This window comes from Pyxicephalus adspersus, chromosome 3, assembly GCF_032062135.1.
Source record: "Pyxicephalus adspersus chromosome 3, UCB_Pads_2.0, whole genome shotgun sequence".
Taxonomy (NCBI): Eukaryota; Metazoa; Chordata; class Amphibia; order Anura; family Pyxicephalidae; genus Pyxicephalus; species Pyxicephalus adspersus.
The window spans coordinates 119,075,037-119,088,814 of record NC_092860.1 but is presented as its reverse complement, the minus strand read 5'-3'; the positions used below and the strand labels follow the sequence as shown (position 1 = coordinate 119,088,814).

The 13,778-nt window shown below is 35.8% G+C and overlaps 1 protein-coding gene across 5 annotated transcripts in view; it reads left to right on the top strand.

The window, feature by feature from the left end:
• FAT1 (FAT atypical cadherin 1) overlaps positions 1-8,790 on the top strand; it is a 157,873-nt gene extending 149,083 nt beyond the window's left edge. For 2 of the 5 annotated variants that reach the window (XM_072406160.1, XM_072406158.1), the window contains exons 27-29: positions 4,581-4,640; positions 6,713-6,748; positions 7,906-8,790. In XM_072406160.1, coding sequence (XP_072262261.1) covers positions 4,581-4,640; positions 6,713-6,748; positions 7,906-8,537 — 728 coding nt within the window. In that variant the 3' untranslated portion in view covers positions 8,538-8,790. Of the gene's footprint in view, positions 1-1,064; positions 1,122-4,580; positions 4,641-6,712; positions 6,749-7,905 lie in introns of those variants that run through there. The other 3 variants (XR_011919964.1, XM_072406161.1, XM_072406162.1) reach the window with 3 other exon arrangements.
• The last annotated feature ends 4,988 nt before the right edge of the window (positions 8,791-13,778 follow it).

Here is a 13,778-nt window from a genome sequence, read left to right as displayed (position 1 = left end):
TTTTGCAATACCACGTCTTTTCATGCCAATACCACGTTAAATCATGCCAGGAATATGCGAAACAGCTGAGTTTTATATAGGCAGCGTCAACTTTCCCAGGGAAACTCAACATTCCCAGCTTCCCCTGTGTGTGCCAGGGATGGATGAATGGACAAAGGATCATTGCTGGGCAGAAGGCCACCGGAGAAATAAACTACATGTTTTATTACATACACATTTGGTTGCCTTTCAAGGGCAGGTAACATGTTCCAAAAGTATAAAATAAACCTTCTGTTCCAAACATGCTCAGTTTGCTTTGAAGATCTTTCATTGCTCCTGCAGAAGTTCCACGTTATGTGTTACATTTAGAATATTCACTTATCATATTATTTTTTCATAAAGATGGATTTGGATCATTTTAGAGCAGTCCCTTTTTCTAAAACACATGAGTAACAGTATTTATACACTACGGCTTCACTAAAGCTTTACTCTAGCTATGACATTATTGGTTCAGTGTTGTGTGATTTATTTTAATATTTGATGACGTTTGTTAATTTCAAGAAAATAACTTTTATCAGCAACCTTAAAAATTCACATCTTTACTGTTTACTGTCAACTGTCAATTGTCTTTAATGCAAATAATTCCTTAATATTAAGTGGTTTCTATGTAGTTTAAAAGACGGATGAACATGTTCTTAGAAAAATGTTGTTTTACAGGACTGCAAGATGAGATCTATATATCGCTGATTTACAGTTAGTTCCTATAAAGTGCTGATACCTTAGCTCTCCTATGAAAGAGCTACTCATCTTGATTAGTTGTTAATTAAACCTCCTTGTTTAGGTTAAATGCTGGCACACAACAACAGATGCAGCATTATTCCTTATTTCCCTTCATATGGAGCTGACTGTTAATCATGCACTAATGTACATGTTCCTATGCAATCACTATGGATTGAAACTTGACACGCTTACACCTTTTCTTGTTTTAATTGGTCAAAAAAATTACTGGAAAAAAAGTTTTGTTTTCTGAGTATGTTTGTTAAGGGTTTTGTCTCCTTCCTATTTTTCTCATGCTGCACCTGCAGTTCCTATATGGATCAAATCACCTATGAGCGAAAGCAGAGTTTGAGAAGGGGCTAATTGTAAGTTTGATGGAATTTGTAATAAAGGAAGTAGCATTAAACAATGTGACATATACTATATAATATTTAATTTAGGTTTGTCCCATATGGGTGTGTTGTGTGTTACTAAGCACAGCATGAGAACATGTCACATCCCTGTAGAGATAATAATTGCCTATGGTGTACGTAGATAGCATTGCTCATCAGCTTTGCGCGGCACGGTTTGCAGTATTATCCTTGCATCTGTGCTTTGTGCCAAGAACATCCTAGTTTTAGTAACTGATAATTTTTATTTGTAAGGGTGCCCTTTTGAGAAATGACAACCTATGCATACAGGCTTTGGCTACAGGGGTCCACTTGACTGTATGGTACAACTGGGTATATGACTTCACCTCAATCTCCCCGTCAGTCAACAAAGACCAAATTGTTGGCCCTTGGATATCAGCACCTCAAATGATCTTGGGGGCTTGAAAGTTCACTTCAGTTTCATATCTGTCTCTGTTGAAAATAACCTGAGTAGCTTAAAGACATTTTGAATATGTCTTGAGCTATTGCATGTGCTAGTTGTTTAATTGATTTACTTTAGCTGCTGCTTTTATTCTCTCTATTTATCTCTCACTTCTAGATTTATTCCAGGTCCCAGAGCGTTATAGATTTTCACATCATTTACTCATACTTAATGTGAATGTAGATTTACAAGGAGATTTCAACAATATACATCACCTTGACAAGAAAGAACATTGTTTCTGATGTTCTGTATAAAAATAAATGTACTGACATCAGTTAATTCCTTTTTTATAAGAATGCAACTTCCTTTATTATGTTTCATTCAACTGGGTTTTATATTGTACATGTATGTTCCATATTGTGTTTGCTGGTGTTGTGAATTGTGTTTGTCATTAAAATTTCTCACAATATATTGATGTAATTGGTATCATATATGTTTCCATATTGCGATAGTGTCAGTGCTGTACTTTCGGAAGAACAAGTCTTTTTAAAAGGCATTTACCAAAGGCAAAAGGTGGCTTAATGTAGTTTCAAGTACAGAAATTCATTTTTACTTAATCTGTGGATGGGGGGTAACAGACCATAGAAGTCCTAGAAGTCAAATCCTTAGTTTAAAGGAAATCAAATCTAACATAGCGTCAGTAAAAAGCCATTTTTTCCCACTCCATTTGGTTGATTGCTTCCAGAACACAATAGAATGTTGCACTACTTAGTTTCATACAGTCATATTTTTTATTCAAAAGCTAATGGAAAGCTTTTAGAATTGCTAATAAGTGTCAAGTGTATAGTCAGCTTTATCCTACCATGACACTTCACTTTAATAGTCAATGTAACACCCAAACATTCGTAATGCTAGGCATACAACAGCCATAACTCTAGTACTGATAGTACTTCCCCACCTAAAATGTCTTGCACCAAAACATAGCAACGTTGTATTATATCAATACCAAGCCAATGGATTTCATGTAGAAATGAGTACTGTGTGCGGTGTATTTAATTACGTGCTGTTTCCATAGTGAAAAGATCTCCCCTGCAGAAACAGCTAACCTGTTCACACATCAGGAAAACATGAATATCAAGGTTCAGCTGGATAGATAGCTTTGATCCGTCTTATACCTAATATGCATGTTTTCTATCAGTCCTTTTTCCATAGGAGAGATCAATGTATCTCATTTACAGAGTTAGGTGATGGAAGCTTTGTGGTGCTCATAGCCAACAGTAAGAATTACATGTTTCAGTGAATAGGGGAGCAACCATTTGTTACCTTCATATATATAGATGTGTGTTTTATATTTTAAAAAGAATGGACAGTGAAGGATGAAAAATCAGATTGGTGTACATACAGAAAATGTCATTTCAGCTTTTCCATTGTATATTAAATCCCATATGCATGCTATGCTTTTTTTATTCCAATGAAAGGGCATTCTTTTTTAATATATTCAATTTGGATTGTATCTGATTCAACATTATTTCCAATATCTTCACATGTCATGCTTAGTCACATACATGTGTTCAGATTGTATTTATTAGTTACATCAGCAAAAAAGAAAAGTTTAATACTTCTCGTTACAAGAAATGACCCAGCTAGCAGTATTAGATGAGTGTATTCCATCTGCATGTCCATGTGCATGTGTGAAAATAACACTGGGCCTCAATTATTGTTGTGTAACACATAATCGGCTTTTTGTATTACTTTACAATGGTGTTTTTCAAACTGTAGCCAGTGGTAGCCAGCCCAACATCCTTGGCAATGTCTGACTGTCATCTATTTTGGTATGAAAGTGGGTTTGCTCAGGTTAACTAGGGTATGTCCAGTAAGAAAGAAATTCAGAATATTTGCAACAACAGATAGCTATCAATGACATGCACATATTTAAATTAACCTGAAGATGTTTTCACCAACCAGTATGGAGGGGTCAGTCAGGATGAAGAGACTCATAGTGCAGGGGAAAATATTCTCAGTTCTCTGCAACCTCCAGGATGGAGAGATTAACAAGGATGGACTGATCAGCTGGGATGGAGTAGATCAGGATGTAGTGAGCAGCCAGGATGGGGAGGTCTGATAAGTTGGACAGGTCAGCTAGTATGGAGAAGTCATCCAGGATGAAGTAATCAGCTGGGATAGGGATCAACCAGGATAAAGTGGTCAGCCAGGATTAAATGAATAGCCAAGTTGGACAGGTCAGGAAGTCTGGAGAAGGCACCCGAGATCAATTGATCTGCTGGTATGGAGAGGTTAAACCAGGATAAAGTGATCAGCTAGGATGGGGAGGTCAGCTAGTATAGAGAAATCAGACAGGATGAACTGATCAGCTGGAATGGAGAGATCAACCAGAGGGGGCCAAAACCCAGTATAGTTTGCAATGATTTGTAGCATCAATTGTGTTGCTCTGCACCCAAACCTTTTACTCTGATTTCATACACTTGAAGTATATGGGTCAATATATGAAAGGTTAATAGTATTATGTGAACCTGTGTAAATACTTTAGACTTATTTCAACAGCTTAAAGTATATCTAAAGCAAAAACATTTTTTACACTTTTAGTATGGGAGGCTTAAAACCCTTTGTATTTGTTTTTTGGGGAAATATGTTTTACCTTCCTGTGCTGTAGACAAAAAAGGAAGCCTGAAAGAAATCATTTTTGAAACAGCTACCAATATAAAACTTCTATCTCTTAATATAGTTTATTTTCTGCCCTTTTTATTGCTTTAATTTAGGCAGTGGTGGGCAAACATGGAAGTGAATGTTGAGTTTATACTTGTCATCTCCTGGTTCCCTGAACCCTTCTGTGTGTGTGTGTAATTGGTCCCTGAATTGTTTTTTTACGTTGTCCGCTCTGGTAGAGAATCAGAATATAGCATCAAATAGTATGGTGTAAGTCATAAACCATACAAGTAATGAGCGGACCTCGCTATGTGTAGATGTCATGCTCTAGGCTTGTTTTAATGTGTTTTTCTCTTGCCTTTTACAAGCTTCCATTGTGACAGTAATACACCTTGTCAATGCTGTTGTTGACTCGGTGGAAAAAGAAGGTATATATGTGTATGTGATATAATTGCTGTGCTTACATTTTCAGCTTATTAATCAAGTGTGTATGTCTGTGAAATGATATCTGTGTACTCATGTGATAACATTCCGTTACATTTGCATCATGTGTTGTTTTTCAGTCCCTGGCTGCTTTATTAGACTACATGTATTGGTAGATATTCACGTGAATGCGTTTTCATTGCATCTGCTTATTAAAGAGAGCGGTGTCGGTGAATCTGAAGGGACCACTTTTTTTAAAATAAAGGTCACATAACACTTGTACTTTGCGGCACAGTTTAAAACTGCAACACAAAGTTAACACAACACAAGAAAGTCTACTCCAAGAATCTGGGAACAGATGCACAAATAGGTTTGGATTAGCTAATAAAATAAATTGATGGAAATCCTGAGCAGTCAGTAAACACACGGGAAGCACAATTGCAACAGAATTAAACTCCCCGACATAAGCTCATTTGAATCTGCAGGTCATGGATTACCATTAGTATTACCATACAGCTGGTCTTTACTTGGCATGGGATGCAGTGAAAGGCAGTCATCAATGTGATTTCATAAACATCTTTTGACTTTCTGTGATGTTGTGTTTGTACTGGTATATTGCATTTTATGTTTTATATATAACGATGTTCTAAGCATATACATAAGCATATTCTAATATAAGATGTTCTAAGCATATACAAGCATAGCCATTTAGGGTTTTGATTTTAGTACAGAAATTGAATTTAGGAGACTGTTGATCACTATGGGTTGTATTTTTAATTTATTCAAATATGGCAGTGTATTCATAGAAGATATTTTAATCACATTTACTATTGTAACGTGTGCTCCTTTGAGAATTGGACACTGGGTATCAGAATGAGTTTTAGTTTTAATATGCATTGAAATTGCGTTGGGATTCACACGGCTGATGGCTGAATTGATAGGAGAAAATGTATAAATACAGCCATGGTTTTTTTTTTGAGGAGATAATGAACAAAATCGTGTGGATATCTATAAGAAGTAATGCAAGGTATAAAATGCTTACAGTTGCTGGTGAAAATGCTTTAGGTGCAGTTGCTTTAGGGCCCGTTTGAGTTTTGTTTGTTTTGTTGCCAATTGATTAGGAATTTGATCAAATAACCTCAACTAAAGAAAAGGATCAGGTCTTAGATTGGCTAATCCTTCAGCAAATGCCTAGTCTTTTGATCACATGACTAGTGTAGCTCATTTTCTCGATGTAAGCCTTTTCCTAAAGCAGCACTTTAGCTAGGATATGTGAACAGTTTAGACTTCTCTTATATATACATCCTTGCAGAACTAGCACTAGTGTACATTATCAGAATACAGATTCTCTTTACATGGACTTTCTGGTGCTGTGCATATATGGTTATTATTAGGCTTTATAAATGTGATCCTTTAGCTTCTGAAGCTGAGTAAAGTGCAATACAAACATTGAATGTGGCAAGAGAGCTCAGTTATGTGACCATTCAGATGACCAGCTCTCCTCCAATCATAATCTTAGGGCTCTGTCTTGCATTAAGCAAGAAAACTTGTGACCTGCTTTTTGGAGTGGCTGTAAAATGACAGCATTGGTATGCATAGCCAAGTGGTGTATATAGAGAAGTGGAGAGAGCTATCAGCTCTCCATTATAATTATGGCACTTAGAGATGTCAGCTGCATTTGTAACTATTCACAGTGATTTTTTCATAGGCAGGGTACAAATGTGACAACACATTAGGAGTCATTTAGTTCTGCAGTTTTGTTCATTATAGGTTTTATATTTTCTTTGTGCTAAAGATTATAGCATCTCATTTTATATAGCAAATCATTACTGCAATGAAATGTAAGTGAAAGGCAAAACTAATCTTTTTTTAGCACGAACATGTGGTAAAAATTGACGCTAGGCTCATTTTTGCTATTTGCTCTGGATGCAGAATTGTATTTCTATTTTATTTTGCGTTTCAATATTTAAATAGTATGCTTACATTTAGGCTTTTTTATTCATATAAGATAGTTATATGGTTCTTTGTAATTACTAATGTAATCTGTTTTTCATTCTTCTTAATTTTGCCTTCAAAGAGTCATTTGCAGTTCCTGAAGTCAGGAATTCAAGAGGTGATTCTGCATGTTGTGTATTGGATACTAATAGTGCTGCTTTTTTGCAAATTGTTTTTGCATTTTTTTTAACCTTCACTTGCAGTTTTTTTACGTGTTGTTCTTTTAATGCACATTGTGTTGCTTAATTTTTACACGTTGCGTGTGTTTATTTTAATCCGGACCTTCCACTAAAATGGAAGTAGGTGATTTGTGTATGAAGTCCAAACCCACACATTGTAAGTAGTCATTCCATTTTAGTGGAAGGTTTGCTATATTGTTATTACATTTTATTAAATTTAATGGTTTCAAGATTGACCTAAAAATATAAGCTTGTAGGTTTATTAGTAAAGGAGGGAACACCTAGGGCATGGGATGTTGTTTATGTTCTAATTCATGCTCTGAAAAAAAACTGTACAGATACAATATAAACATATCAAAATCAATAGAACAGAACTTGCTAATAGTCACAAACTTCCTTGGATTGTGCAAGGTAGAAAGTGAAAGAGAATAACCTTTCTCTATTAAAAGTAGAGAGAGCACTTTGAGCATGAAGTACTGGACAAATTTGTCAGCCAAGTAGAAAAAACATGAACACACAGTGAACTCATTCATTTGACATGAATGAGTATTTTCTATTTCTTCCATTTCTTGTCTCCAGACGGTGTATCTAGAATAAATCTAAAATGCACTGTTATAAACTTGTGCTGTGTTTTAGCTACTCTATGTATTAGGAGAAGGCCTTCAATCACACGTACATGCCTCTCTGCATTTTAGTAGCAAGGCTTCAGACCCTATTATTTAGCTACTTGTTAAACGCCCCAGCCATAGCCCCCAATGACCTTGGCAGATTTACCATCCATTTACATTAAGGCAGTGCTGGTACAGTGGGAGAATCAGACATGAGTTTTTGTGGATTCTTTCTTTAAAAAAACTGTATTAGAGGAGCCATCTCAGCAACCATTTGTAATTCTCCACTAGACATCAAGAAATTATTAAAAAAACATATTAAAATGAGTTATCACGTTAGCTTTGTAATAAAGCTTTGCATGAAGTGTCTCAAAGCAATAACCAACTGTTTGTGCACCCTAACTTTCAACATTGGCACTGTAACCTGCACAGTGATTTTTTTGTTTTTATATTATTTAACATCCTTTTTTCTTTATTATTCCTTATAGGTTACCACTGGGATACCTCAGACTGGATGCCTAGTGTCCAACTGCCGGATATTCAGGAATACCCTCATTACGAAGTTGTTGAAGAACCTGCTCCTCATTACACGGACCCTAATGTCATTGATACAGATTATTATCCTGGAGGATACGACATAGAGAATGACTTTCCACCTCCACCCGAAGACTTTCCTTTGCCAGACGAGCTTCCTCCACTGCCTCCTGAGTATAGTGAACAGGCAGATTCCATGCAGCCACTCAGAGAAATGACCACAGTAGGCAGCTTGGGTTCCTCAACAAAAAGTAATCCGAGATTCAACCTGAATAAGTACCTTCCACATCACCAATATCCAGCGAGTATGTCAGAACCTCAAAACACCACCAGTGGAGATAGCAATAGTTACAGAGAGCCCTATGCTACATCCTACATGATAGGGTACAACAGAGACTTCCAAGTCCCCATGGTGGACAACATGTCCATGTCTGGATACACCTCTGCAGCTTCATGCACTGACGTGTCTGCGTGCTGTGAAATGGAATCAGAGGCCATGATTAGTGACTATGAGAGTGGTGATGATGGCCATTTTGAAGACGTGACAATTCCTTCCCTTGATTCCCAGCATCACACCGAAGTTTAACAGCATCAAAAGTGCCTGGACATTTGTTAGCGTCATCATTTCATGGTGAACTCATATCTTTTCAATATATTTTTATTTTGTTGTTTTCTGTAGCATTATTTTTTTTTCCTTTTCTTTTTGTTGATTTTAATAAATCTCTCTGGCATTGCTCCATTGCGTCATGCCAAGTATACGAGTGTGTACGATGTATTTAATTCCTGGATCTGTAAGAATGAAGACAAATAAACCATTTGGATAGGCTACTTCCACTTCACTTTTTTAGATTTCTATTTTATTTTTTTTAACCATATGTTTTTATTTTTGAACAAAATACCACTACATCATGGTAGCATGACATGTGTATTTATAAAGTACGAGATATTATTTTAACTCTTTTTCCACTTGTAAATGTAATGTACAGTTTTGATTTCAATAGCATTAACTAGATTTTTGTAGATATTTTGTGGATTTCTTTCATTTGGAACATGAGTTATTTTAAGATTTGCCCTTTTATTAGTCAATAGATTGTTTCAAATAACCTGGGCTTTGCTGTATCTCTATATTCCACTGAGGTTTTTGACTTCTGAAATTAAACAGTTTCCAGGTATAACTGCAGCAACGTCTGTATATAACTGAGGCTAAGCCAGATCCTATTTCAAATTGAAGATGTCTTCACCAGAGAATCTGTATTTTGGAATATTTTCCCTACTTGGAAAGTGTAATGGGGGACCCACTGCTTAACCGTTTAGAACCAAAATCACCATGACACGGTTTTTATGGTGTCTGTATATTTGTGATGCAACGGTCTTGTAAAGGTTTTTACTGAAAACTACCATTAACCGGTCTTTCTTACTGACAATAAATTATTTTAAAAAAGGACGTTGTCTGCTTTTTGTTGGTGAAAAAATTGATGCAACTGTAATTTTAATGAATAACCACTAGATGGCATAGTATGACTGTAGGAAACTCTTAAACCATGGTAGTGGTAGCTGGTAATTGAAGCTGCGCCAAAAGCTTCTCGTTCCTTAGATTATTAAAGTAAAATATTTTCCGGATATAAAAATGGCAAATGTCTCAAAAGATGAATTTATAGCTAAAGGTGAAATTTCATTTTTTATTTATTTTTTATTTTCATAACTACATTTTTTTTACTTATTGCATTTTCTAATCATAGTTTAACACTTTATTTATTGGTAGGTATGTACTATACATAGTCTACAATAAATTTAAAATGTAAATATCCTATAATAATAACAGAGAGTAAATAAGAAATACTCTGGAGCTCACCCATCTCTCTGACAAATGTCACCATTGAAAGTTTAAAAGTCTATGGTATTCCAGTACAAGGTCAAATGAAACCTAAGGGAAAAGGCCAGTGTGACCATCTGGTTCTTCAGACCTCGGTGATATACAGAAGCAAGAATTTATCATCTCTACTGTTTCCCCTCCAGCATGAGTGCCTGAGGGGGAAACCTGGCAAGCCTAGCCCTGAAATGGAACAGAATCCCAGATAAAACACTATAAAGGGCCCTTTAAAGTGCAGTAACAGTTATCTAATTCTTGAATAGTTCTTTAGAGTGCTGTTTATAAGGTTGCCATGTTCATGCCAGTTCAAAAAATTAAAAAATTTTGGAAGATCACAGCACCTCGTCAGCATCTTATACCTGAACCAGGAACATATTTGGAGCTTTTTTTTGCACATGAGCCACGATGGTGCATTGATGACAGCAGCTAATAACTATATAGGTCATAAAGAAAGAATTTAGGAACAATTATACATTAGAAGATGGTTTGTAATGCTTTTTGGTAGCCATGTAGGGACACCATAGGGACGTATTTTATTTTCTCCTCCTTCCCCATCATTGTTATCAGTATTTATATGGCCCCGACAAATTACAAAGTCCATACTCACGTCACTAGCTGTCCTAATCTAATTTCCCTCAGTCATGTCATTAACACAGCCCAAGGTCAATTTGGGGGAAGCCAATTAACCTAAGTGCATGTTTTTGTGAGCGGAAATATTTCATCATACCCAGAAGTACAGGATAAGACTCTGAGCTCTGGTAGGAAACCAAGTAAAGGCTTAGTAAATCCTATTAAAGCTGATCTCAAGCAAATGTCCAAATACATAGATAAGATATATGGAAGCTGGTTTATGTGCCATTTTTATTAATTAAGTTGCATTTTTATTAATTTGGCTTTATACAGCTCTGCCACATATCATAGCCACGTATATATTTGTTGCAATTCAGGAATATACTGCCTGTCTTTATATCTACTTGGAGTCAAGCTTGAAGTCAATGAGACAGTCTAAACAAATGCTAATGTGATGCACAAACTTCATAAAGTTAACAAAAATGCCGTTTACCTTCCCTGAATGAGCAAAATCTTCCTTCATTTGTGTCTTCTATGCTTACTCGCAGATACTGCAGCTCACAGTGGAAAGGTGTCAGTCAGCAGTGCCGTCAATCCAGGAAGCAGTGAGCAGAACTAGGTGTGACTAAATGACAAAATACAGGCATTTGGATCAGCAGTGACACCACTGATAGCAAGGCACCTTGTGTATTTTGTTTATTCCACTATGTTACAATCAGGCACTGTATTCTGGAGCAGGACAGCATCCTGGGGCATTGCAAGTCGCTGGGGAAAACCCCAAAATCCTGGGGAAAACCCTGAGTTGAGTTGCAAGTCGTTCCTTAGGCGACTTAAGTTAGACTCAAGTCCCGGGACTCGAGTTCCAACCTCTGGCCATATCTAGAAGACTTGACTTGTAGAAGAAGTGACTCCAACTGGAGGCTTGCAAGGTAAACAGTTGTTTTCACAAAAAAAAATATCATACACCTTAGAAACACATATAAATAACATAGTTATTGTAAAAATATTAAACATGGGGTAATATAATGCTGAATAGTAATTAGAATAGGAAATAAAAATATATTTGGATTCAGCAAGGTTTCATATCAGTAAATAAAAGGTAAGGAAACCTGTGCACACATCACAAACATTCAGAACCACAGGGACAAAAAATATACATTATCCGTTAAAAAATGTATCTGGGAAATAAAAATGTCCATCACACAGTTGGACTTTCTTTCTGATCCTTTTAATCATGTTAATAGGGGTGGCTAACATTCTGTGACACTCTGAGCCTCAACCTAAAAGCATCAGCCATGAACCAGAAAGACACAAGACAGTACTAAGATACTGTAAAGGTAATAGACATTAGTATTCAAATCATTTTTTTGTCTTCCTGTAACTTTTATGTGAAGGATATCAGAAAGTGTGCTTTATATATTTATTGCATGTATACAGCTTTTAATTGGTTGCATAAAAATAGAAAATGTATAATAGCATTTATTTTTTATAATCAACCATAAAATCTAGATTTTTTAAAAAAATGTGGATAACTATACAAGGTGTCATATTTAGAATTGTAAATGATAAAATCTATCTGATCTTCACCAACCACAATTACTATCCACCCCTTGTAAATTTCCAATTGGATCAGGTATTTAAAAAACAAAAGAAGAGGTAGACAACCTGAGACATACTTTCCCCCTGTAGCTTACACGGCTCTGTAAGAAAAAAGCTTCAGTTTAGACAGCTTACACAGACACAAAAGGCTTCATTCACAAACCTTTAAAGCAGAACTAAACTTAAAAAATAACCAATAGAAAAAAATGTGAGCAGGCAGGTTCTTTATTGCAGAATGGACTGACCATGTCATATAGGTCATAAAATAAACTTTTTTTAGTTCAGCTTAAGCACAGGCATGATGATCTTTATATGACTGTAATTTTTCAAATGTCATTGAAATTAGTTGAAAATAACCTCTCATTTTAAAAATAAATATTCTTATCCTAGTGTGTTATTTTTGTGAATTGAGCCTTGTCACTGGTATTTTATTTGCCCTTATGAAAAATCCAATGTGTAAGGAACTGGTTATGTGGCTCACAGCAAGGAACACTGCCCTCATATTGAAATGTAAATATCAGCTTCTGATATTTTCTGTGTGTAATGAATTTAAATATCAGTGTAGGGTTCCAGCAAGCCTGTCCTTAAAGTTCAATGAGCTCAAAGTTTGATCAAACAACAAGTTTTTTTGGTTCTATTAGTACTGAACCAAATGTTTTTTTTTTTTTGGCCGTTCTTCCTGCAGTGTATACATGTATATGCAGTGCTATAAATGTACTTATACATATGTAATGCATTTTTGGTTAATTTACATAGTTTTGTTTTTATTTACAGTTTTGTTCTCATATCAAGTGAATGTATATTTAACCGTGCTTTAGTATTTACAAATGTAGTTATTTATTGTGAAGTTGTTTTATGTTTATTTATAATATTTATACTGTAGACATGTTTGGTAACTGTTTATTCAACAGGTTTTATTGCTAGCCCTGAGGAAAGAGATGCAGATATCTGAAACGCATTGGTTCCTATAAACCTTTATTACAAAAGTTTAGCTGTTGCTAAAGATCAATGTCTATTTTGTGCATCCTTTGTTATGAAGATGTTTCTCCTTGTTATAGAATGACATACTACACTAATTGTATAGAAAACACATTGACTCCTGTAAATGATTCAGTATAGCTGAAGTTGTATACTCTCATTAACCTTTACCTGGCTTGAGGATATCCAGCATTACCAAGTCTTTTCCTGCACAACTGAGCTGTCCTTGTTTGCCCCTTTCATTTATTGTCTTTCAGGCCATTCAGTTGTATAGACTCAGCATTATATATGGATGTTACCACAGGTTCCCATTTTCAAAAAGCTATGTACAGCATTCCATCAGCCATAATCTGCCTGCATTGCAGAGACCTACAAATGATGTATTTGGATTTAATTTGTCATGAAAAGTTTTTATCTAGTTTAGCATAATGGAAAGGCAGAACCAGGGAATGCACAAATATTAAAATAATTAACATAAGTGGTAAAACAGGACTAAATGTAAAAAGAAAAATTGCAACCAGGCAGGTCCTTAAATAAACATAACTACCTGATCCCAATTTTTTATTCACACTCATCTCGCCTCACTCTGTTGTGTCCGCTGCCATCTTCTTCCGCTCCTTATCTTGGTGTCAGACCCTTTGGCCATCTTGATTGGCCAGGATGACATAAGAAGCACACTGAATGAGATCATTTAGTCCTGGAGGCCCGGGGGATGCTGAGATATCTGGAATATCCCCCGTCATATCCTAAACTGCACATGTGTATCTTGGTGTGTTAGGAATAGAAGGTTTTAAACGGGCAGATAAGTAT